General features: G+C 40.0%; 1 protein-coding gene across 1 annotated transcript in view; it reads right to left on the bottom strand.

The window, feature by feature from the left end:
- vegfc (vascular endothelial growth factor c) overlaps positions 1–25,521 on the bottom strand; it is a 64,101-nt gene that overhangs the window by 21,217 nt on the left and 17,363 nt on the right. Inside the window, exons 2-3 of the mRNA XM_038714615.1 lie at positions 10,625–10,862; positions 9,307–9,497 (exon numbers count right to left, since the gene is read on the bottom strand). Coding sequence (XP_038570543.1) covers positions 9,307–9,497; positions 10,625–10,862 — 429 coding nt within the window. The remainder of the gene's footprint in view (positions 1–9,306; positions 9,498–10,624; positions 10,863–25,521) is intronic.

The raw sequence follows: 25,521 nt of genomic DNA, 5'->3' as shown, positions 1-25,521 counted from the left end.
GTGGCTCAACACCCACAGTCTTGTTACTGCTGCCAGGCAAAAGCCTCTCAGCTTAAACATCTGTTCTTCGTACCTCAACTAAAGGGTGGCATGCCTTATGAAGTTTCGAGATTCTGTGGTCCAAGAACCATCCAAACACCACTGTCCAATTTTCAAATTAGACGAAATTAGCATTTAGGCTGCCTTTTTAGTCTGTTTTTTAACTGAATTTTCTTTGGAAGATATTCTCTTTTCCAACAACAATGGTGTGTTCTTTCTGTGGAGAAAACACAATACAAAAGCATCTTCCAACACCTCAACCATCTAAATCTGATTGTACAGTGCTTACACTCTTAGCTCCTCAACAGTCAGTCCCCACAGTCAAAAGACTGTGTATAGCGCTTTTCTCGAACTCACAGTCGCTTTACAGAGCAGATAAAGAAGCATGACAACAAACGGCTACGGATAGGCAGAGGTGAAGAGATGGGTCTTAAGGAAAGGCCCTGGAAAAGGCTCTGTTCCCAAAACTGCAGAGCTTGGACGCAGAGGAGACCAGCTGAGGTGGATCTGAGGGACCGTGAGGGTTGGTAGGGGGAGAGGAGGATAGTGAGGTATGAAGGGGCCAGGTGGTGAATGGCTTTGTAGGTAAGGATCAGGATTTTGTATGTGATCCAGTAAGAGATGGAAAGCCAGTGTAGTTGTTTTAGGACTGGAGTGATGTGGTGCCAGGATTTGGAGTCGTGCGGCTGAGTTCTGGACCAGTTGGAGTCTTTTTATGTAGGTTGAGCTGATACCAAGGAGTAGTGAGTTGCAGTAGTCCAGCTGTGAGGAGATGAAGGCGTGAATGAATCTTTCAGCAGCAGAACGTGTGAGTGAGGGTCTGATTTTGGCAACGTTGCGAAGGTGAAAGAAGGAGGTTTTAATGACATGACGGATGTGGGGCTCAAGGGAGAGGGTTGAATCAAAACTCACACCGAGGTTGTGGGCCTGGGGAGATGGGGAGACAATGGTGCCATCGATGGTGAGAGTGGGGATATTGGCTTTACTGAGAGTGGATTTGGAGCCTATGAGGAGGAATTCTGTTTTTTTGCCGTTTAGTTTGAGGAAGTTGTGTTACATCCCCCCCTGAGGTAGATCTTGGTGTCATCAGCATAACAGTGGAAATTCAGGTTGAAGTGGCGGAATATCTGACCAAGGGGGAGGATGTAGATGATGAAGAGAAGGGGGCCGAGGACGGAGCCTTGGGGAACGCCTTGGGTGACTGTGACTAGCAGAGGTGTGGTTATGAAGAGAGATTAAATGGGATCTGTTGGAAAGGTAGGAACGGAGCCAGGTGAGTGCAGTACCTTCGATACCAAGGTCTTTGAGTAGGGTGAGCAGGATGTTATGGTTCACAGTATCGAAGGCTGCACTCAGGTTGAGAAGAATAAGGATGTTAAGGTGTCAGTGGAAGTGAGGAGGTCGTTGAAGACTTTGAGGAGAGCAGTTTCTGTGCTGTGGAGGGGGCGAAAACCAGATTGGAAAGGTTCAAATTGGTTATGGTTGTGAGGCGACTATACGTTCAAGGGTTTTAGACAGAAAGGGGAGGTTGGATATTGGGCGGTAGTTATTAAGGGAAGACGGCTCAAGACCAGGTTTTTTAAGGACTGGGGTGACAGCAGCAGTTTTTGAAAGCAGAGGGGACTGTTCCAAGGGACAGTGGAGGAGGAGGAGGGAGATCAGGTGGGATAGGGGGATAGAGATTGATAAATAGTGTTGATTTTATCAGCGAAAAAGTGAAGGAATGAGTTACAGAGATCTGGAGTAGAGGTTGTTTTTGTCAAATAAGCTGACAAAAACACAACCAAAATCTTACATAGCAAGTTAGCACAGTTAGTACTTAGAATTGTGTTTGTGTTCACACAAGAGTCAAATATTCACTCTCCTTTCAGCTCTGTTTGGGTCCCTACCAACTTCTGGGAACAATAGGAAGCTCTTTAGCTGCTACGGTTTTTCATTTTCTTTACTAGCTAATTGCTAACTTTGTCTGTCATATGTTGCTGTAGGTATCATGCAATGTGTTCATCACAGCTTTGTTTGATAGAAATAGCTCCCTACACCAGCGGGAAAAGAATAATTTGATTCACTGTTAATGTCAACCAGGGGCGGACTGACACAATAATTGAGGCCGGGAATTTGACTCAACCCCAGGTTTTGTTGATGTAACAGGTACCAAACCGGGTATAGTCTTTGCCATATTCATGTACTGACTTTTGGGACTGATCATTAAAGTAGCCTATGTGAACACTGAGATTTCAAGGTATTCTATGGCTCTGGGTGCACCCTCAAAAACTCCAGAGAAATAGACTAGGCTAGCTACACTAATCACATACAAATGTACAATTCTAGACACAGAAAATAAGCCTGATGTCAGCTGTTGATTAACACAGGTTTAATGTGTCACTAAGATTCACTCAGCTTTGCTCACTCAGCATGCCAAAGCATTTTATGGATCCTCTTCTCTCTCACATACGCACAAAAATGCACAGGACACAGCCACATTCTGTGGACTTCCTGCTCTGATTGAAATCAGTTTAAAGATCTAACAAAAAGCCCAGACTGCCACTGCCAGTTCATTACGTTAACACTTATGGGAAATGAATAAAGCAGCTGAGCTGAAAAATAAGCTATCACACACTACACGAGCCAGTCCATTAACAGCAACCTGGAAACAAACACACCTGCTGAAAGAATTTACCCTCTGTTTCAATGCACAGCTGAATGCTGATAAGGAATATGTAAAAACATTTTCATCAGATGCAAGTCAAGTTACCCATTGTTTAGCCCCACCGTCCTAGTTACTGTTTCTACACCTCCCAAGCTTTCCATTCCCATCTATTAATCTAAACTGATGAATCTAGCAGATTTCATGAGTGTAGCTAGCTAATATAAGATAATGCTTAAACTTCATGAGACTAATCAAAGAGAAAAGGGTCTTTAATATGCATTTACTTAATGGCTGCGTACATGATATCAGGCTAAAAGACTAGATACAACTACATTTCCCAGGCATAATATCCGCATCGTCACAAGTTGTTGATCAATGTGAAGGACTTAACATTACAAGGGAGCACTATTGTTTGTGTATTTCAGTCAAGAGCTTGTTAGCCCCATAGCATGGTATTAAATTTAAAATGTAAAGATAATCAAATGTAGTTAAAAAGCTACAAAAACATAATCCTTGAATAGTTTGGAGGCTTATTACTGAAAATATATAAAGGCATTAGATTTGGACTATGCTTTATTGTTTGTATTTTCAACAGTATTGCTTCACTTTTACAAGAAAAAAATGATTTGAGGATATGAGGAATAAGGGGGATTAAATTGGCCCCGGCACATAGGCCTATGACAGAAATACCCTCATTAATGTCAGAAAAGGAAACCTAGGGATTGGATTAAGAGCAAGTGGACCTTGAGGGGACAACAGCCCACTGCAGCTTTCAACCACTAAGCCAGCTGGACCCAACACCACTGCAAGTGGAAGAGAAGGACGAGAGCCTGTTTAAGAGCTAAACTAATGTCACTGCCCACTTTGATTTCAACCCAGGATGATATTCAGATCCTCTAGCAACTACAGAAAGCAATTTAAGATTAAGAGAGAGACCATCAAGTCAACCAGGTGAAGTGAAGATAACTACAATATAACTCAAGATGACAACAACTACGCTCGTTACTGTAAGTAAGTGCACTGATCCCTAATCTAAATTATGTTGTATATTTAAAATGTTAAATTCTAATACTGTTTTTAATTTCTTATGTTTTAAAATAATACCTAAAAAAAGCAATTATTTAGTAATAAAAAAAATAAAAAAGACAGATAAGAGTATCAATAAAGAACCAAACAGCTACGGCCCTACTGTATACAAAAGCATATTGATATTGTTTTCTTTATGCACATTAACAGTGTGACCAAATGTTACACCATACATCATCTTTAAACAGGTAATAGGAGACATTTTGAATTTTCTCTTTCATTTTGTTTCACTCTTTCTTCATGTCTACATGCCCGCACAAGTCTTCATTAAACACTGAGCTAGAAGGTCCTCTCTTCCTGATTGGAGTTTGGCTGTTAAGAGGTGCCATTAGGAGGACAGTACAGTTATGTATTATTCCTGATCTTACCCTGTAAATATGTCAGCCTGGCCACGAAATTACCAAAAGTGTGTTTGGCATGCCTCCGACACACTGGGCAGGGCGTAGCTGACAGTGCCGCATTAGAGAAGACGTCATGTAATATTATCAGCCCTTTTCATCACACACTGTGTAGAGTGCAGGTAAACATTTTGATGCAAGGGTGACACAGATAGCTGTGCTCAGAGGGAATCTCTTTAACGTTGTATTGAGGCATGTGTACTTAATGTTTTGCACTTAGCTCCTCATCCAGCTGCAAGACGACGTCATTCTGGGCGATCTTCAGGAAGTGTTTATAGAAAACTTGTTCTCTGATATCTATAACATCCAAGATTCTGTGAAACACAACTCCGGGTCAGCAGCACTAACTGGACACCAGAGTAAACATTAGCATCTCATCCAAGACATCAACACCAAACTACTGCTGGTATGCCTAAGCTATTTTGTCCAAGACGTCGTCAGCTTCTGTTGGAGGTCTGTGCTCTATTGAGTGACTTATAGTTTTCATAACAGAGCTGTTGAATCATGAAGCAAATGTTTGTGCCCTGGGTGTCAGGTCTCTCATCTGCTTGATCATTACTCCCATTAACACCATTTCCGTCTGTTTCTTTAGTATTTATACAAAATATAGACAGTTCATCAAACTGGAGTGCTATGGCCGCAGCTTCATATTAGGTTATTCTCTTGGCAGAAATGTATCAGTTCAAAAACCTCTTTCTGGATGATTGGGGTCAGATGTTTTCTGTTACCCTTAGCAAGCTTATATTTAGTTTAAAAATCAATTCAAATGATTTAAAAACATCATTTTTCATCTCACAGTGTAAATGTTTTCATGAGGATTAGGTTTAATGAAAATCCTTCTTTGGAAACAGTGTTTGCATATAAGAAACATAATCTGCCTCAAAAGCATTATAATTGGCTCAGTTGCTGTGAATCAACCCTTTGACTAGACAGCCTCTCTGCCTGAGCTACACTCTGCTTCTGTTTTTAATATACGCTTGCTACTTTCTTCTGTTACCAGGACTTTATTCAGGACTTCATTCAGTAAGCATGTGTGGCTGCCTGAATATGTGCTCAACAAAAACATGTCTCATCACCATGCATCATAACGTTCATAGAAATCACTTAGTGGTTCACGTGTGGACCACATAACACATCCTCTTTAACTATTCCTAGCCACTCTGGGTGTGTTTCTAACACCAAGCAGGAAATGAAATACAAAGGTGTCTTCTTTGTCTATAGTTTGGAAATACAGATTAGAAAACAAACGTCTGGATCTGCATTGCATTTACATTTTAAGCCACGTGAGCTGGGGGGCTGTCGGTTCACCACTTTGTATGTCATCATTATTGGATGGTTGGTCCATGGAATTCTGGCAGAAGGATGAAACATTTGAAATGGATACTATTGTGTAAAATAAATATTACTGAGTATTATAGGCCAATAAAAATTAATATAAGTAAATATTATATGAGTTAATTTGCAAAACAGATGAATGAACACTTCCCCTGAAGAGCGCAATAAAAAACATAATTTAAGATAATTTGCAGCGCACACAAAAATAACCATGATTTAGGATGATAAACACAAACAGATATATCAAACATGATTCACAGTTTAATCAGGAATCACATTAATTAATACTTCCATGCAGTGCTATTTACTCTCATAAATAAGGTGAACAGCAGGACAAATTACATTTAAAATAATGCCTTTTTTCGTTGCCCCAATCAAGCAATTGTGAGTGCATATGTTATAACATGTTACGGTATTGGAGCCAAACGCTGTGCGCCAGTGTGTGGATGTGATGGGTTGCTTATAAAAACATGGTATGGAAAAATATAACACTATTTATTAAGTAAATCTCTGAGCCGCTTATGTCAAGTTAAACAAGTCATATTTCTTTTAACTCATCAGCAACCTCATTAAGTGAGTAGACTGTTTGTGTAAATAAATGTTTAAACACAAATGGAATACATTTGGTTCGAATTACGGGGGCCCAAAAGAGGCAAAAACTACAGTTGAGGGGCGTCTTTCTTTCCTATAAATTTCCTAAAATTTGTAAATATTACAATATATTTCCCGTATTCATGCCTTATATTCAAGAATCTTGAAATACGATTTCAGACACCCCTAAAATGGACCGTACCATTTCCTAACCTTTACGTTAGTTGAACGTCTTGTCTGCTTACATCACTCAATGCGAGGGATGCACCTTCCTGCAGATCGGTTAGAAGGGGGTAGAGCTCCAGTGCCCTCTTTCCTTCAGTGCACAAGCGTTGCGTATAAATGTATGTTTTAACCACCAAACAACATTATTTTTCTTGCTTCAGCCTCACCAAAAAGAACATCAGTGTCAAACTAATGTGCTCTCAGTAATGGTCTACTTGTTATATTTAAACTGTATTTCAAAATGAACTGATAATACATTTATTATTTTACAGTGACACATACCAGAGATGCTCACAAGTCTTTGAGCTAGAGTCCAAGTCAAGTCTCAAGTCTCTGAGCTAGAGTCCAAGTCAAGTCTCTGAGCTAGAGTCCAAGTCAAGTCTCAAGTCTCTGAGCTAGAGTCCAAGTCAAGTCTCTGAGCTAGAGTCCAAGTCAAGTCTCAAGTCTCTGAGCTAGAGTCCAAGTCAAGTCTCAAGTCTTTGAGCTAGAGTCCAAGTCAAGTCTCTGAGCTCTAGTCCAAGTCAAGTCTCAAGTCTTTGAGCTAGAGTCCAAGTCAAGTCTCTGAGCTCTAGTCCAAGTCAAGTCTCAAGTCTTTGAGCTAGAGTCCAAGTCAAGTCTCTGAGCTAGAGTCCAAGTCAAGTCTCAAGTCTTTGAGCTAGAGTCCAAGTCAAGTCTCTGAGCTAGAGTCCAAGTCAAGTCTCAAGTCTTTGAGCTAGAGTCCAAGTCAAGTCTCTGAGCTAGAGTCCAAGTCAAGTCTCAAGTCTTTGAGCTAGAGTCCAAGTCAAGTCTCTGAGCTAGAGTCCAAGTCAAGTCTCAAGTCTTTGAGCTAGAGTCCAAGTCAAGTCTCTGAGCTAGAGTCCAAGTCAAGTCTCAAGTCTCTGAGCTAGAGTCCAAGTCAAGTCTCTGAGCTAGAGTCCAAGTCAAGTCTCTGAGCTAGAGTCCAAGTCAAGTCTCAAGTCTTTGAGCTAGAGTCCAAGTCAAGTCTCAAGTCTCTGAGCTAGAGTCCAAGTCAAGTCTCTGAGCTAGAGTCCAAGTCAAGTCTCAAGTCTCTGAGCTAGAGTCCAAGTCAAGTCTCAAGTCTCTGAGCTAGAGTCCAAGTCAAGTCTCTGAGCTAGAGTCCAAGTCAAGTCTCAAGTCTTTGAGCTAGAGTCCAAGTCAAGTCTCAAGTCTTTGAGCTAGAGTCCAAGTCAAGTCTCTGAGCTCTAGTCCAAGTCAAGTCTCAAGTCTTTGAGCTAGAGTCCAAGTCAAGTCTCTGAGCTAGAGTCCAAGTCAAGTCTCAAGTCTTTGAGCTAGAGTCCAAGTCAAGTCTCTGAGCTAGAGTCCAAGTCAAGTCTCAAGTCTCTGAGCTAGAGTCCAAGTCAAGTCTCTGAGCTAGAGTCCAAGTCAAGTCTCAAGTCTTTGAGCTAGAGTCCAAGTCAAGTCTCAAGTCTCTGAGCTAGAGTCCAAGTCAAGTCTCTGAGCTAGAGTCCAAGTCAAGTCTCAAGTCTCTGAGCTAGAGTCCAAGTCAAGTCTCTGAGCTAGAGTCCAAGTCAAGTCTCAAGTCTCTGAGCTAGAGTCCAAGTCAAGTCTCAAGTCTCTGAGCTAGAGTCCAATTTAAGTCTCAAGTCTCTGAGCTAGAGTCCAAGTCAAGTCTCAAGTCTCTGAGCTAGAGTCCAAGTTAAGTCTCAAGTCTTTGAGCTAGAGTCCAAGTCAAGTCTCAAGTCTTTGAGCTAGAGTCCAAGTCAAGTCTCTGAGCTAGAGTCCAAGTCAAGTCTCAAGTCTTTGAGCTAGAGTCCAAGTCAAGTCTCAAGTCTCTCGTGGTTATTACGAATGTTGTATCACTTACTGCATTCAATCCAGCCTGATTATAAAACTGCATAGCTATAAGGAATACTGTAACTGTAACCTGTTTTTCATTTACAGAGCACAACATGTTATGTGCAATGCAATCAATGACAACTTAAACTAGGCTACTGTAAGTCAACACATCCCCAGACTCACAAACCAGTGTAACGTTATAACTAAATAAAACTGTAAGTTTACATGATCAACAATAAACCAGTAACCTCTTTCTAGCCACTGGCAATAATTAACGTGATGGCAGCCAGCGGGACGTAAATGATTACGTTAATCAACCACCACAAGTTTGGCAAGTAAACAAACGCTCATTCTTCTTTTCATAACGAACGACAGTCGGAGTAAACCTCCCATAGATCGTAACTGAAGCAAGAAGCAAGCTAACGTTAGATAGCCAATTCTGAGCTAAACATGTTTACTAACCTCAGGTTACTAACCTATTCGCTTCTTTGTTTGGATCATGTTGTATGAAGTTTTAAAGCCAAAGTTTATGATGAATGGCTCAGCCGCTGCCAGTGTTTGTTGTCTTCTCTCACGTGTGGCCGCGCACAGCTGATACGTGTTAGATAGGCAGGTTATAGGTAACGGAGAGCATGTCGCACTCGAGTCCGAGTCTCTAACTCGAGTCCCCATCTCTGACACATACAGCAACTTTGAGGGTTAGTTTCAACAAACTTAGTCAAATCATTTTTCAGCGGTGATTTATGGGCCCACAATGAACAGGGCAACCTCAGGATTCCCTAACTGAGAGAGAAACCGTGCTGTAAAACTCAGTCTGACCACACACACACACACACACACACACACCACCCTCACCAAATTATTTTAGCCATGCATGCACTGTAGTTTGGCTCTGGTTTGTCAGTGTGTTGGTGTTTCTTTATTGTGATAGTTTTATCACCTTTTTTCATTTATTGCTTGATTTTTATATAATGTCACACTACAGTGCGCTGCCTGCTGAATGAGTACCAATATAAATTCACGCTGCTTGTTTCATGTGCAAAACCAGGCCACAGCATTCTAAGTGACAGATTGAAAGTAAAAATGAAAGAAGATAAAACTACAGCTAAACCTTTGAATTTTGGGTGTTCCAAACACTTCCATTTCTAGCACAAAATAAGAAGAAAAGGAAAAGAGGAATGTGCTTACAGTTTTGCTGAGATAACCAGTGGAGATATTCCTGCATTGTTTGTCTTCAGAGTGGCAGCATCCTCCACATCTGTAGACGGACACACAGGGTGGTTTATAGAAGATGTTGTTCGGAGCCCCGAACTCCCTGCCCACGTCGACACACACTTCCCTGGGCATGCACTGAGTCTTCCTCCACTCCGACTCTATACCTGCACACACACAGAGAGTCAGAACCACCACCGCAGCCATGCAGCAAGTCTTTTTTTTCTCAACTGCTATACACATGGATAGAAATGCATGACACACATATATCATACACACACTTGGTCTCTAAATTTGTATATTCCAGTGTTACCATGTCAGAAGTGAAGAACGAGCAACCGGTGTTAATTATGTTAAACTACGTTAATAACATATTGCTCTCTTCTGCTGTGGGTTACTGGTATTACTGGGTCATTTTAGCTCTGAGCTTAATTCAGCAACTTCATTACCAGGGCATTTGTTGTTTATTTGATAGGTGAAATTGTTTGCTTGAATTAAGGCATTCGTGTCATGGATGTAAGCTGGCAGTTAGGGACCTCTTCATGCATGTAACTTAAGAGTTACATGCATGAAGAGACAACATCTGACAGTAGTCAGTGTCATTGTCTGCGTTGTCACCAGAGCATGAGCTCCATAAGTTCAAATCTGTAAAGCCACAGGTTTAGCTGAATTATAACAATACATTTTTACCCTCATTGAATCCATGAACTAATGAACTAAAACCAGACACGAATGCACCTTCTTCCTTTGATTTAGTGGTTTAGTTTAGTTTTAGTTCACGGCCACATACTACATGAAACTGTGGATGTGGGACAAAACCACTGCTGTTTCCATTCATTTCCACAAATCAAATCATCATTTATGTTCAAACGTCTGATATCAATGCTCAAAATAGGAGCACTGATTATCTGAGACAACTATATTAGTCTGACACTAAAGAAACAGACTGAGCTTGATGTGACTTAACAAGATAATACGATGCATGTGGTTCTGAGTTTGAGGGAAATGACACTGACCAGTTTAACTTAAATGCAGCTATTATAGCCTGCCTACTACAAGGCTTTCACTGGTGCTGAAACATTTTATAACAACAAAGCAAACATTAAGGCCTACTTAACTAATTAAACGCCACTCTATAGTTTGTTAAGTAAGTTTATTAGTTAATTCTGTGATGATCCCTCAAATGAACAAGAACAATGTTGGAGGCAGAACTTGGCAAATTTTTAGTAAAAAGTAGAATTTCTATTTTGCAAGTCTGAAAAGAAGTTTATCATAAAGCAAAGTGCAAACATACTTTTCAGGACATCCAAGTTTAGGTAGGCAGCAGCGAATGTTGCCTCTTCTGTTACAGGCAGCGGCCTCAGTTGGCGAGGCTGTGGCCTCTGAGAAAGCTTGGAGGCTGAGGAGGCAGCAGAAAGTTTGGACCTGCACTTCAGAGTGGCCCAGTATAAAGGATAGATGAGACTGATCAGTTCATCTACACTGGAGGCTGAACGCAACTTCTGCTCCATGCCTGGCGTTGGTGGAGAGTCCTGAAAGAGACAAGACACAATTTCACTGAGAACACTGCTCTTTCTGTATATTTTTATTACACAACTAATAGTAAACTCTGGCTGGCAAGAATCTCACTCTTATGTTCCTGAAGAACACATCACAAAGTATTTGTTTTTGCAAGTTAAAAATAAGTAACAAAGTCCCAAGTCAAGTTCAGTCAAGACTGATAAGTCTCAAGTCACGTCTGGAGTTAAGACAAGTCCCGAGAGCAGTCTGGAAAAAGACCAACAAGCCCTGAAGTCTGGAATTTAGACCCAGGTCCTGGGGGAGCAGAGTGTCTGAGACAGGAGCTGTGTGAGAGGAGAGCTGATACTGCTGTCAGGCACACAGTCCCGCCCACACATGTACTCATTCAGTATGAATACACAAGTGACATGTAAGATCACTTCCCTACACAGCTCATATAGTCAGCTGTGGCCGCCACCTGCTGTTCACTTGTCGAGGTGACAGAACACAGAACCCCAAACTGCTCCCGACGGTCACGCTAGCGGCCTGCGCGGTAGCTTGTGTGTGCGTGAAAGGGTGAATGGGCGGCCATTATAAGTTATTATTACAATGACAGTGATAGTTACACTTCACTGGAACATTACTCTTTTAAATCTATATTTTAGCAGTAGCTAAGACTAAATCCCTTTAAACTATTTCAATGGCTTGTTTATGCTAAAAAAAATTATTTTATTTAAATAAAAACATTTCAGTCTGGTACAAATATTCACCGTTTTGAAGTAGCCAATACAGTAGCAGTAAAGCAGGGACCAAATACAACGCCATTATTTACTAAAGCTGAAAATGAATAAGTCATACACTGCACCAATCAGGGTTCCACAGTGACTATAGCTTAGCCAATTTGGCAAATTAAATCTGTAAACATTATCCAACTTTGGTATTGCTGTAGGCTCCAGGTGTAAGACCAATCAGGTTGTATACATTAAACATGGAAAGCGCACTGGAGGTCTGCACAGGCATGAAGCTGAGACCATGAATACGACCCGTATCTGTAACCTGCAATAACTTTTAGGCATATTTGCTGACTGTGCCAACTGCTCATCAGAAACTAATATATTCACAAACTGCGCAGCCATCGAGAGCATTTTCAGGTTCAGTATCTTGCCAAAGAATTCAATATGCATGTGATGTGATTGCATTACATTTTAAATATGCATAACAAGCATTTTTAAATTGTAATGTAATCAAGCTAATTTATTATAATTATTTTATTACAGTAAAATCTAACTTCATCTAATAACCTATGCTAACATATACCAACTCACTTTTTACACTCAGGGTTTTTCCTGGCTCAAACGGTTGCTCACCCCTTCACCCCTGGCAAATCAATCATTGCTGGTTGCCATAAAACACATCACTACTGGTTTGCCAGGGCGCAGACACGGTCATGCACAGACACCAGATTTTAAAACTCTGGTATAATGTGAAATAGTGGTGGTGACAGGGTTAGTCAGCATTGTGTAAACTCTGGCTTTAATATACAGGGGGCCCTCTTGGCGTGTAGTTAAAGTGAATTTCTGAATATTAAAATGATTAGATGGATGATAGAAATTTTCTGTAGTGTTCCCAGTAATATTTGTTCTTACTGAAGCATGTCACATGATATGGTTAAACTCTGTTTCAGACTGAGAACGTCTTCTGTTTTTGAAGCATTTAAAAATGAATTCAATTAATAATAATTCAAATGGTATGCTTTTATCAGTATGTCTGGCAGTCATGTTCTCCGAGTCTGCTTGAACTTAAATTATTAAAAAAGCCTTCTAATGCACACTGGCTTTGTAGTCGCTGTACAGGACGGCATTCAATCACACAATGTAGAGACGCACAGAGCGGCGTTCACAAACGCTGGAAATGTTTTTCACACATAAGCAATGGCCACGATCATCACCAATGGACCAATAACACTGAAGTGGTACTACGAGAGGATGCCCGCTCTCCCCATCTTCATTCTTTCCACAATGTAGTCTGACGTATATCCGCTTTACAAAACGCATGGCTCTTCACCCCAGAAAGTGAAAACTTTGAAATGGTGACCCCCCCCCATTGGATTGTATCAACTGCAGATTTTGCATACAGCATTGCATTTCAGCATTTCTATTACAAATGAGCAAGATCGGTCAAAAAACATGGCTGCATTCAACCAAAATTTCTTTGCAAAAGGCGGGTCTAAGCACATAAATATAGAAAAGTGACCATCAACCATTGGGCCAACCGTCAGTTCAGATAAGTGCTTAAACATTCCCTGAAAGTTACTTTCAAATAGACCCCTAGGGGGAGCTACAAATGCAAACAATGGATGTGGCATAACACAAATCTAAATATTTGTTTAAATATTGTTAAATTGGTTGAGCGCAAAAAGATTTGAACCTGGAGTTACAGCTATATTTTTTATATTCCTCTTGATATTACTAGCTATATTACTATTATTATTATTAATAATGTTATTATTGTACGTACCACTGGACTCCACAGATTAATTTATTAAGTATGACTTAAATGGTAAGTTTACACTTGCACCTTTCCTCTGATCACTCTGCAAATGGAAATGCCTTTGACTTTTAAAAACTCCATCGTTTCCTTCAACCTGCACAATCGGAACACAACAAAGAAAGACTGCATCGGAACCACAACCAGAGCCAGTCTTCCCAAGCCTGGCTCATCCACAACCTACGGAATCGCCAGCTAACAAAGCAGCACCAAAGAAAGCAAGTTTTGTTGTGATATGTGATATGTCAGATTTTTTGTGTAATAATCAATAATCAGGGGGCACTAGCTTCATTACTGTCCAGTGTTTAGACTCGGCTCACAACTCACCAAACTCTTCTTCTTTAACAAATGTATAGCAAGTGTATATGAATGCTGTCTCCCTTCCTGTCCTTCAATACTATTAGTCATTGTACAATGGATGAGAAGTTTAACATTCACACAATCACTAAGAGGGGAACAATATCATTGTTCATTGCAAGCAAGGCCACCACACACACACACACACGCACACCGACTGGCCTTTGTAATAGAGGCCAGTCAAACAGAGTAAAGCCGTCCATTGTATTTTACTGCCTCTATAAGTCTATTTATAGCTACAGCAGAGATAACACACAACCCTCTATTTCCTTCTAAAAACAATGCGTTTATTTGCGTGTTTCTATTTGCATATGCATGTTTTGTTCACTATATGTGCTTCTGTCCGCACAGATTTGTCCTGTCTCAGTTTCCTATGTTTCTGCTTGTGTGTTTGGGGAGGTCTCACACACACATACTGTCTCAACAGCTCTAAAAATGTCCCCTGCTGCCACCTGACTCAGTGGTCATTGCCCCTGCTGTTGATGTTTCCTAGATGTTAAAAGGTTTGAAGATTTAAAACTGTTTTGGAACATCAATACTGCTGAGACTACCGGAGTAATCATTTCATCAAATCATTCTTTCATCAATCATTCTTCAAATCATTTTAATACGGTTGGCAGTACATGAAAACCACGCTATCGGTGGTTTAACACATTTAGCCTACTAAATTCAAATGGTGCGTGTGCTGTAATTTTCAGAAGAATGTATATCAAGGGCTTGAACCCTGAGATCAGTCCTCCACCACAGCTAACACCATTTATTTCTGTGTTCAGCTGTGACCACGGGGGAATTTTGAAAAATTCTATGACATCCAATATTCATCAGTAGAACAGCATAGTTCACTAAGTTGACAGAAAAGCTAATCAAGACAGACAATAAAACACATACAGAATGAAAAGCATAAAGTTAACCAGGAACCTTCTTGTGATATAAAGAGACTGTTCCCATCCAAAACCAGCAGCATCAGTCAATTGTTCAAACCATACCAAAAGCTTTGTGATGATATACAATATGTATTGTCACAACCCGGATCAAGGCTGGACTAAGAAGGGAAGAACAAGCAATAGCTGTAACTACAAATATTATTTATTTTACTAAAAGGAAATTAAGATAAATGACAAACGAAATACAAGAAAACCAAACTGGGTGGAAACGAGGGGAGAGACTGGCTGACTGCCAGCAGCTTATATATCTTGCAGCCTGACCAGGTGAGCCTCATCTCCCCAATGACCTGAGTAGTACTCTCCATTTCTCTCTCCATCTCTCACTCACTGAGGACAAGGACAAGGCGGGTTTTGTTCTTATAATTGCCATATGTCTCATCCTTCGGATCAGATTCTCACATAACTTCATACATTTGACACTACATGACAAATCTTTGTCCCAAGAGCATAACGTAACTTTAAAGCTATCTAGGATAAATATATATTAAATCTCCTCGGTATTGTGCTTACATGTTCTTGCCAGTGTGAACACGCACACACCTTAAGTGTATTATAACAAAGCTTAAAGCGCAGATTAAACCCCCTCAAAATAGGGCACAGGTTTAACAATAGAGAAATAGTACTTTATGAAATACTTAAGTACCTAAACTTGCAACAACACGGTACAGGTGCAAAGTATCACACAAGCGGGAAGTGATCAGAAACAAGAGGAGAGGTAACAAAGTAAAACAGGAAAGACAGGAAAAACCTAATGAACTACAGACAACAAGTAACCACAAAGACAGGAAGTTAAAAACAGCAAACAAAAGGAGAATTAATGAATAAATGACACAAGGAAAAACATAATACAGACAATGGGAAAAAACACAGACAGGAATTGAAGCGAACATAGACACATAAGAGTTTTGATGATATCATCCTGCTTCATCAGTGCTAAAGGACTTGGACAGGGAAGTCAAATTCAGGCGGCTGACAGCAACTGATATTTAGCATTATTATTCAAGACTGCAACTGGACCTCGAATGTCAAGAATAAAGAAGCTGGATGAACAGGGTGAAAATGTATCTTGTTAATAGAAAATCCTTCACTCATGTCTGACGTATATGTTTGACCATGATTACTAACGAGGATCTTGAACAGATAAATATCTTTCTACACCTTGTTGTCCAGTTTTGGTGAGCCTGTGTGAATTGTAGCCTCAGCTTCTTGTTCTCAGCTGACAGTAGCGACACCCGGCGTGGTCTTCTGCTGCTGTAGCCCATCTGCTACAGAGATGGTATTCTGCATACCTTGGTTGTAACGAGTGGTTATTTGAGTTACTGTTGCCTCTCTGTCATGTAGAACCAGTCTGCCCGTTCTCCTCTGACCTCTGACATCAACAAGGCATTTTCGTCCACACAACTGCCGCTCACTGGATGTTTTCTCCTCTTCGCACCATTCTCTGTCAAACTTAGAGATGGTTGTGTGTGAAAATCCCAGTAGATCAGCAGTTTCTGAAATACTCAGCCCGTCTGGCACCAACAACCATGCCCAATTTAAAGTCACTTAAATCCCCTTTCTTCCCCATTCTGATGCTCGGTTTGAACTTCAGAAAGTTGTCTTGACCACATCTACATGCCTAAATGCATTGAGTTGCTGCCATGTGATTGACTGAATAGCTAATTGTGTTAACAAGCAATTTTACAGGTGTACCTAATAAAGTGGCCCTGAGTGTATGTTGCCAGTTAAATTGGGAGATCTCTCTCTCTTAACAGTTCACAGATGGATTTAATAATAGTAAATCTTTTGAATTTATGCTAAAATCAAATATTTATTATCACAAAATCCTGTGGTTTGTCTGCTTTGTTTTCACACCATAAAACAAACCACATCAGAGTTTGGGTGAAACTGAACCGAGAGTCATCTTCAGTTCAGATGTTAAATTGCCAGCTTTCTCACCAGCTTGGTTGATTAAAGGTAGAAATGCACCCATAGGTACTGAATATATTAGACCTACAACAATAACAAGTTACAGATGACAAGCTGGGAAAAACAGCCGGCAGCAACAGGCTTAATGCAACCAGTCAGACAGCTGTCAGACTGCAGCACACACGACAGCTCAGGTGATATTTGCGATTATGAGACTCCCCAAAGCTTGAAACCAGAGAATGACGTTCTCCTGGCTGATGAAAGCAGCTGACACTCATCCACTCTGGGGGCTCTGCGTCTGAGGTTAAAGCTGGGGAGCTGTGCAATTTATTTCAGAAGTATATTTTGTTAAATTCGTTAAAATCCGATTCCCACCTACCTACCTCACTGCACATGAAAGTGTTTTGGGGGAGTGTCTTTGGAGGGAGGGCTGAAGGGAATACTTTTGTAATCTATCTGTCTCTTGCTGTCCAAAGAAGGTTGAAGTCAAGGGCAACTGGACTTGGTTGAAGATACCAGAAGACGTTTCATCCCTCATCCAAGAGACTTCTTCAGTTCTGACTGACTGGTAGGGAAACTATTTAACCTCAGTGGGGTCGTTTGCCAGGATCTTCGATACCGCCGGTTCAATAACAACAGTCGTTACAGTTGTTAGGACTACCCCAGGCCAAGTCTGAACGACCATCGTTGGCATCTTCACCTGAGGCCAATAGGTTACGTTTGTTGAGTTTCCTGGGAAGTGATGAAAGGACAGCATTGTAAGTGGGGGATAAGTGGTGGCGTAGACCCCCTCCCCTGTTCAATGACGGCTTCTAAACCCTAGTGTAGATGCTTCCTTGACACCTCTTTCAAACCATCCATCTTCTCTGTCTAAAATGTGCACCTGGTGGTCCTCAAACGAGTGTCCTCTGTCCTTCAGATGTAAGTAGACAGCAGAGTCTTGACCTGAGGAGTTGGCCCTTCTGTGTTGAGCCATGCGTTTGTGTCGTGGTTGTTTAGTCTCCCCAATATACAGGTCTGTGCATTCCTCACTGCATTGGACCGCATACACTAGATTGCTTTTCTTGTGTTTGGGTGTGCGGTCTTTGGAGTGGTCCAAAATCTGTCTTAGCAAGGGTGGTGATGGTGCAATGGATAAGATGCCTGCTTTTGGTGTGAGAGACCAGGATTCAAATCCCCACTGTGACACATCCACCAATGTGTCCCTGAGCAAGACACTTAACCCCTAGTTGCTCCAGAGGCGTGCGAACATATATAGCAATTGTTAGTCGCTTTCATTTTCTAATGTTGAAACAAACAAAAAGTATGTAGTGGTCATGTGACAGGTGCAAAATGCAATTTCCATCTGCTGAAGAAGTCCATCAGATGTGGTAGAAATCCATAGGAAAAACTAGAACCTAGAATCCAGTAACCTTGTTTCTGACATTTTTCAGGAATAATGAGTGCCAGTGTATTACAAAGCAAGAAAGAAATGTCAGACTGAGGCATTCATAGCAATAAATTGCTGCTCCTTTCTTCATGAAACTTGCAGGTTTCTTCACTTTGCATAAAATTGGTTTTTAATACTCAACAGAGCTTTTTGTGCAAAAACACAAAAAAATGACATTGTCTCACACATTTAGAAACTGTTTCCTGATTGAGAACCACATTTACACTGGCAACATATGTGAAATAATGTTCAATATATATATATATATATATATATATATATATATATATATATATATATATATATATATATATATATTATTGTTTTATTTTTATTTTATTTTTTGCAGTAAAATTGACAACTAACAGACTTTGCAGAAGAGGAAGCAGAGCCAGTGAAATATTGCTGAGGAGAACACCGAACGCAGATGGCAAAACACTCAGACAGAGCAGACATCAAAAAGACCTGTCAGATACTTGAACACACAGCACATCAAAGAAAGGAAATCCAACATGCTTGTTAAGACATTATATAAAACATCTAGGACACTGTAATAAAATATGCAGCTCACAGCCATCTATGATTTTTCACTGCTGTTTTTACTGTAACTTTAGTTCCTTTGAGACAATAGTGATCAAGTTTTATTGTTCTGAGTAAAAACACTATTTATTTGACTTATTATATTATACACTAGCTTATCCAAAAAAGACACAGCAACTCGTGAAACACTTCTGGGACAGATGATAGGACATACTGTGCACATGATGCCATGGTCAAATACTGACTGATCAAGTCATGTGAAAAACAACAAACTAGAATATAATATCTAAGACATGACATGATGATGCTGTTATTTTCCTTTTAGCCTCTTGAACTTCCCGTCTCATTTTCATCTGTTCCGTAAGTTTTAAACTTTGCCTAGTCGGTACTCCAGCCTTGATCAAGAGTAGTAATAAAGTAGGAAAATGCTCTTATATTTCTAATTGTTTAGTAACAGGGGATGTTTAGATGGAGGTTTGTGGGCCATAACATTTTAGAATGAGTTTAAACCTGCAATTAAAGAAGGTAAATGAATAACAAGCAATATGCCAGGCTGTCACATGAGAACAGGTTTTAAGCTGTTGAAATGTCACAAACTCATAGCCTCATTATTATTGCTTTTTTGCATGTATTATTGCGTCCATATTACCTTTATTGTACTAATGTTCATTGTGTCTTCTTCTAATGTTTATGATATTAATTGGCCTTCTATTCTGTGTCAAAGATTGATCACATTGTTTTTGTTTGATCAAATGACTAAAGTTATGTGAACGGGATCGCTCAAACTAAGAAACCCACAGAGATGTATCACAGATGCTGTTCCTTTTCGCACCACAAAGCTTTTTAGCCTATTTACACAGTAGAGCATTTAGCAGCTTACAGATTTTTTCAATTGCTAACAAGCGTTTAACTAAACTCAAGATACTTTATCAAAACTCTGAACACAGCAACACACCTGCCTCACACAATTAGCCAAATAGTACATTTTCTGCTCAAAACAACATTTTGTTCTTGAAACAAAAACTCTACATTTTAAACTGCAAAATAACGTTTTCTACATATGCGAACTCTGACAAAACACTAGCACATTTTCTTTCCAAAAGGAACAGATCAATCAATCATAGCACAGCAACTTTCTAAATATAAACAGTTGATGGCATTAGTGAAACTGTGTTACTGTAAACTACGTGAAATCCATTATTTTTTGTAGTTCAGTTTCCGTTTACTGAAAACCACCCTACATTTTTGTCAATTGTGTGCATTTTTGCCAACAAACTATGTAAAAGTGTCATATTTACTTCATAGAATGTAGAGTAGGAAGAATATGACAGAATTACAGAAGTAAAAGCTTTATTAACAACATGAAATTGCAGCCAGTGATCAACAAATAATCCAACCTTTGTGGTTTTTGGTTCAAAATGTATAAAAATACTATCAAATACGTTTACGTTCCTTCTCGGCCACTATGCTCCTCCAACGAACACCGTCTGGCTCTGCCATCCACCTAAGCACAAAGCAATCTCAGTCCCGGCTGTTCTCATCTGTAACATCATGATGGTGAAACAAACTACCACATGCCATCAGAGCACAGGCGTCCCTCTCTAACTTCGAGAAGCTCATGAAAACTCATCTCTCGAGAACGGTTCCTTTTATAACACCTCTAACCTAACCTAAAGTAGATGCATTATACATCCTTTAAGGTTTTGAAAATGATATCTTCATTTCTGACATGTTGTGTGCAAGCATTTGTAAATAACACAAAAAACATCCATGGTTTTGGTATTGGGAAAGCTCGTACGTAAAGAACAGCTTAGCATTTTAGAAAAGGGTTAATTGACTGCATATTCTGTGTAAACAACATGAATTGTGTTAATGGTGTGGTATGAACAAACCGATCTGGGGCTAACTGTGTTTAGAGTTTTGAAAATGCAACTATAGATTGGACAAAAGGATGGTAGCAGTTATAAAAAAAACTGTAAGAGCCAGATATTTAGTTAACAGGCAAGTTAACTGACGTCAATTCCGTAACTTACTCAATTTACGTAACTTAAAAATATTTAAGGTTGACTTTGTTTCACACTGGTTCAAAGTCGGGGTTCTGGCCCTCCATCCAATCCAACCAGCTCCTTACTCAGTCTTTTCTGTCAAATATCATATACCTACCTTTACCAAAAACTGACGGCACAGGGCTTCCCCCAATGCATTGAACTATAACGCTATAGGGAACCCAAGTGCGTTACAAACTGATGCCAATGGTTGACCATGTGTTCATATGTGATGAACCGGGGAGTGAGAACAGGTTATGGAAACAGATCGTGCTGCTCAATGACAGAAAAACAAACAAAATTTATAGCTTGTCAAACACAGAGACTGTACTTGTAGAGGTTACTACGCTTGTGGATTAATGTGTGTGTGTGTGTGTGTGTGTTGCAAAAGCATGTGACCAGTAAATGGCTTTTTTCTGTCAAACAAACCTCTAGCTTGGTGGTCTTACCAAGAATCAGTAGTTTGTGTTTACCTTCCCTTTCTGTGTGTTTGTTGGACTTAAAATATCACCATGGCTGTGTGCTTGTTTAAAAGTCAAGTGTTTGATCGTGTGTCTGCCCTGACACACACACACACACACACACACACACACACATTCACATGGACAGTTTACATCGGGACTGCCAATGTGTAACCGCAGCATGTTATCGCAAACAACAACAACTGCTGATGTCAGTCACTGCTGCATGAAATGTATACAGCACCAAACAGCTTCAGATTTACATGTCTTACAACGGTAAACAGTTAGTGACACATAACAAGAAAGCTAATCGCTGGGTTTTTAGGACATTTGTATAGATCAGCATGGTCTCCAGTGGATGAAGCATGTTATTTTTAATGATCATTGATCTGACCTTTCGTATAGCACCCCCATCAAGCCAAAATGTAGTCTTAAACATAAAGAAATCTAAATGCAATGGCCAGATGGTCGTACAATTTGCACAAAGTGAAAAAGTCTTGTGATGCCATGGCCTTTCCTCTGGAATTAAACTTAATAAGTAGCTTCATTGTCAGAAATTGGATACTATGAACCAAATTTCAGGCTGAAATTATCTGAAATTCCAAAAATAATCAATAGTGAGTGATTTCCATCTCCAGGTCCGTTTCAGTCAACAAGCTGCAGGAGGGGCTGTTAAGAGCAGTTGACTTAGGCCCATGTCTACGTGAACACGGGTATTTTCAAAACCTTCCAGATGTTTTCTGCGCAGTTTGGTCGTTCGTCCACACTTGTATATCAGGTCACTGACACTGAACATTTTTGAAAGGATTTTAAGAAACGCCGGTTGCTGTGCTGTCGTGTAGACAGTAAAACCGGAGTTGTTATTTCTGTATTTTGACTTATGGCAACCTGGACAGCTGTGTCGATCTTATCCACTCTTGTTACCATTTTTGTGTTGCTATTTTTCATGAATGTAGTTAGCAACAAAGCTCTGTTTCTGCAGCTTTGACAGCTATGTTTTGCTGGTTGGTGATTGAGTAATTTGGAACCAAGCTACTAGTGCACAACACTGCAATATTTCAGTCAATATAATTACATTGTTTTGCAGATAGATCATCATGTTTTTAGGTTTTCTTCAGTAACAAAGTAATCCAGTGATAGTTATCTGTTCAAAAAGAATGTAGGCTAAACAATACAGCTTACGATGTATCCCACAGCTTAACTGTTAAAATACTAACTAAATAGTACTGTAAGACAAACAGTAATTAACTTTTAACTAACAATTAACTTAATTTATTTCATGTTGTTTCGTGTTGCACCAGATACACACAAATCAAACAATTTTAAATTGGGATGTTGAGGTAAAGAGTTCCTCTGCTTAAATACATCCACATATAGACAATGTCCCAAAGTTCATACATGTGCCTGCACGCACACATGCAGGTTTAAGTATAGAGGTACAGGCTTATAGTAGATACCCACACATATATACAAACACATATATATACACACACACACACACACACACACACACACACACACACACACACACATACAGTATATGCTGTGGCAATGCTGTCAGCTTTAATCAAGTTTAAAATCAATTTTAACTGCATAATGATTCAAACCTTGTTTTGCGTTGCAGAATCTGAGTGTTAAACCAGCTGTTCATATGCACACACATGCACACACACCAAGAGAGAGAGAGAGAGAGAGAAAACATCTGCAACTCCTTACGGAAATAGAAAGAAATGCTTTGTAATATGGCAGCGAACAAGGTGCAGTTTGAGAAACACCCAGACAGCCAATGGAGAATTACAGTGATATGAGAAAGATGATTAGATTATACAGGATTAGATTTGATTCGATTAGAAGTTTGAACAATACCCATGTGTACATTCAGTCATTGCAGCACTAAAGAATGAGTTCCAGCACTTACTTGGATCAGAAGGAACTTTGTAAATACAGGTTTAGGTATCACATTTAGGTATTAAAGGACATGGCGAAGCAGTGAAGAAAACAAAACAACATAGTTGCGAGCTGGATGGAAAATTGGCAGTGGTCCTGCTGCACTCTAAAAGGTAACAGAGAGCTACACATAGCCACCACACGCCACAAACTAAACCAAAAAGAATCCCTTAATTCCACAAAGTATTATACTTAAAGCAATCAAGCATTCAAAGCAATAGCAAACCAGACCTGCTGGTGCACCCAAAGTATACTTTAATCCACAATAATTCAATTCTAGCTCTGATTCTGCCTCTAAGTAACTGGTAAATAGTAGTGAAAGGTTAAATGTTTTTGTGTGCTGCAAAACCAATAAAACTAAAAGATAAATGCGATGAGCAGCCAATCAACAATCCATACACCAAAAAGGCCCTTGTTGGCTTCTTCACCTTTGTTTGGATTGCATGTGTACCTTATAAATTGACGACAGTACAGTAGGAGTCGTAACCCGAAGGCCCATTCAGGTAAAATCTAATCTGTCACTGCAACATTTTGCCTTCACCACAGTTCTCCAGTAGTAGAAGTATTCAGACCATTTATTTAAGCAAAAGTAGAGCAACTAAAAAAAGTCCTACTTGAGTAACAGTACAAAAGTATGATGCTTTAAGGCCGCAAGCTGTCCTTAAAGCATCAAAAGTAGAAGTACTGATAATTGGCATTATTAGATTGTTAGTACTGATGCATCAATGTAAAAGGAGCATTTTAACCTCTTCATATACAGTTAGGTAGTTTAGTGTAGTGATTCCCATCCTTGCAGTCGGGCCTCTTTCAAGGGTTACAAGACACATCTGAGGGGTTGTTTCACGCTTTTCGGTTAGTTTAGTTATTTCCTGTTTTATGTTGAAAGTTCACTCTCCTCATGTGTCATGTTGTTTTACTTCTTGTCTTTGTGTTTTCCCTGTTTTCTGTGTCACCTGTGTTTCAGTAGTTAATTAGCCTCTTGTAGTCCGTGTGTTAACCTCTTTAAGTGGTCGGGTCGTCTGCGTCGGCTTTGGTCAGTATTCCTACCCGTGTTCCTCGTGCCATTCCGGTTCATTGTTAGTATAGTTTTTGTATTTATCCTGTATTCTTGGATTTTACCTCACCCTGCTCCCTCGGTTTTTGTTGCCTGTCTTGTTTTGTTCTAGAATGAGCTTTTTGTTATTAAAGCTCGTTTTTTGTTTCTTCAACCTGCCTGGATGGGTCATTTTGCAAAAAACAGGTCGTGACCTGCCTGTCTGGAGTCCTGAATATGGGTCCCTTTGCAAAGTACGACCTCACCATACATGGACCCTGCAGACATCAGCTTTCCACCGGAGAATCTGGTGGAGGTGTAATGACTGTATGAACAGTTCTGTGGACATCAATGATAACATGAGGGCCACGACCTCTTTTCAAAAGACAATAAACTCCATGCTCTGGTTTTTGAAGGCTCCATGTGACTGAACCTTTTATATCATATCATACATATCGTGCTGGCCATTCTCGACTCCTCCAGTGCCTCCCGTGCTGGGCTTAGCACGGAGCCTGCTGGCCCTCCACCCGTCCCATTTTCTGAGCCTTCTAATCTCCTGCCAGCTCTAGCTCTAGCGTCCAACTAGCTAGCTTCTAGCATGCTAACCATCAACTTGCTAACCTTGAGCATGCATTCCAGCCTGTTAGTCTCCAGCCCACTAGCCTTCAGCGGGTACTCCAGTCGTTTAGGCTTGGGTCCGTGTTCTACTCATGAAATTTTACCATACCAAAACATTAGACATGATACGTTCATACGTACTTATTGACAAGCTGACTACGCTTGCTAGAATCTGTGTTACCACTGTTACACAGTGTTGGGGCATACACCAATTACGTTATTTGTTCACTGTCGTTTTGCTTTTTTTAATAGTAATAAAACTCAGGTGTGTTGATTGATTTATGATGTCAAGTCATGCTCATATTGAGTAACATTCAAAAAAACATTCCACCTTAAAAGTTGCCGGTAGCCTTTGAATGGATGTTTCTAATGCGTCTTCATGTGCTCAGCAAAGTAAACTAAATCATTAAAAACACAAACTACACTTTTTGCAACATTTTGTATTAGCAAAGAACTATTTCTTTCATCCAGGAAATGTTGTGTTTTTGGAGCCAATCATCATCAATCATGAGAGGACACCACTTCATGCCGGCTTCTCCCAGCCAACATGTCTTGGGCAAGATGCTGAACCCTAAATTGCTCCCGAAGGCTGTGCCATCGGTACTTTGAGTTGTTGGAAGAATAGAAAGGAGCTACAAGTACAGACCATTTACCATTCAACATACTAGCCGTGTTTGCATCAATGTTTTTTAATGCGCATTTTGATGCATCGCATCAGAAAAGGACCTCTCTCCATTTTTCTAAGTTAGTAAGCTAATAATTAGACAAAAGCGAAAAAGTGACAATAATAATGAGACAGAAGAAAGCAACACTGTTGGGTGAACCATCATCACTGCAGGCTGTTAGCTAGATTTCCAAATGA

The sequence above is a fragment of the Micropterus salmoides genome, unplaced genomic scaffold (genome assembly GCF_014851395.1).
Source record: "Micropterus salmoides isolate LMB-PRFRI ecotype aquatic unplaced genomic scaffold, ASM1485139v1 Ms_hic_scaffold_12, whole genome shotgun sequence".
Taxonomy (NCBI): domain Eukaryota; kingdom Metazoa; phylum Chordata; class Actinopteri; order Centrarchiformes; family Centrarchidae; genus Micropterus; species Micropterus salmoides.
Note: the sequence above shows the minus strand (reverse complement) of the source record. Positions and strands in the feature narration are given on the sequence as shown.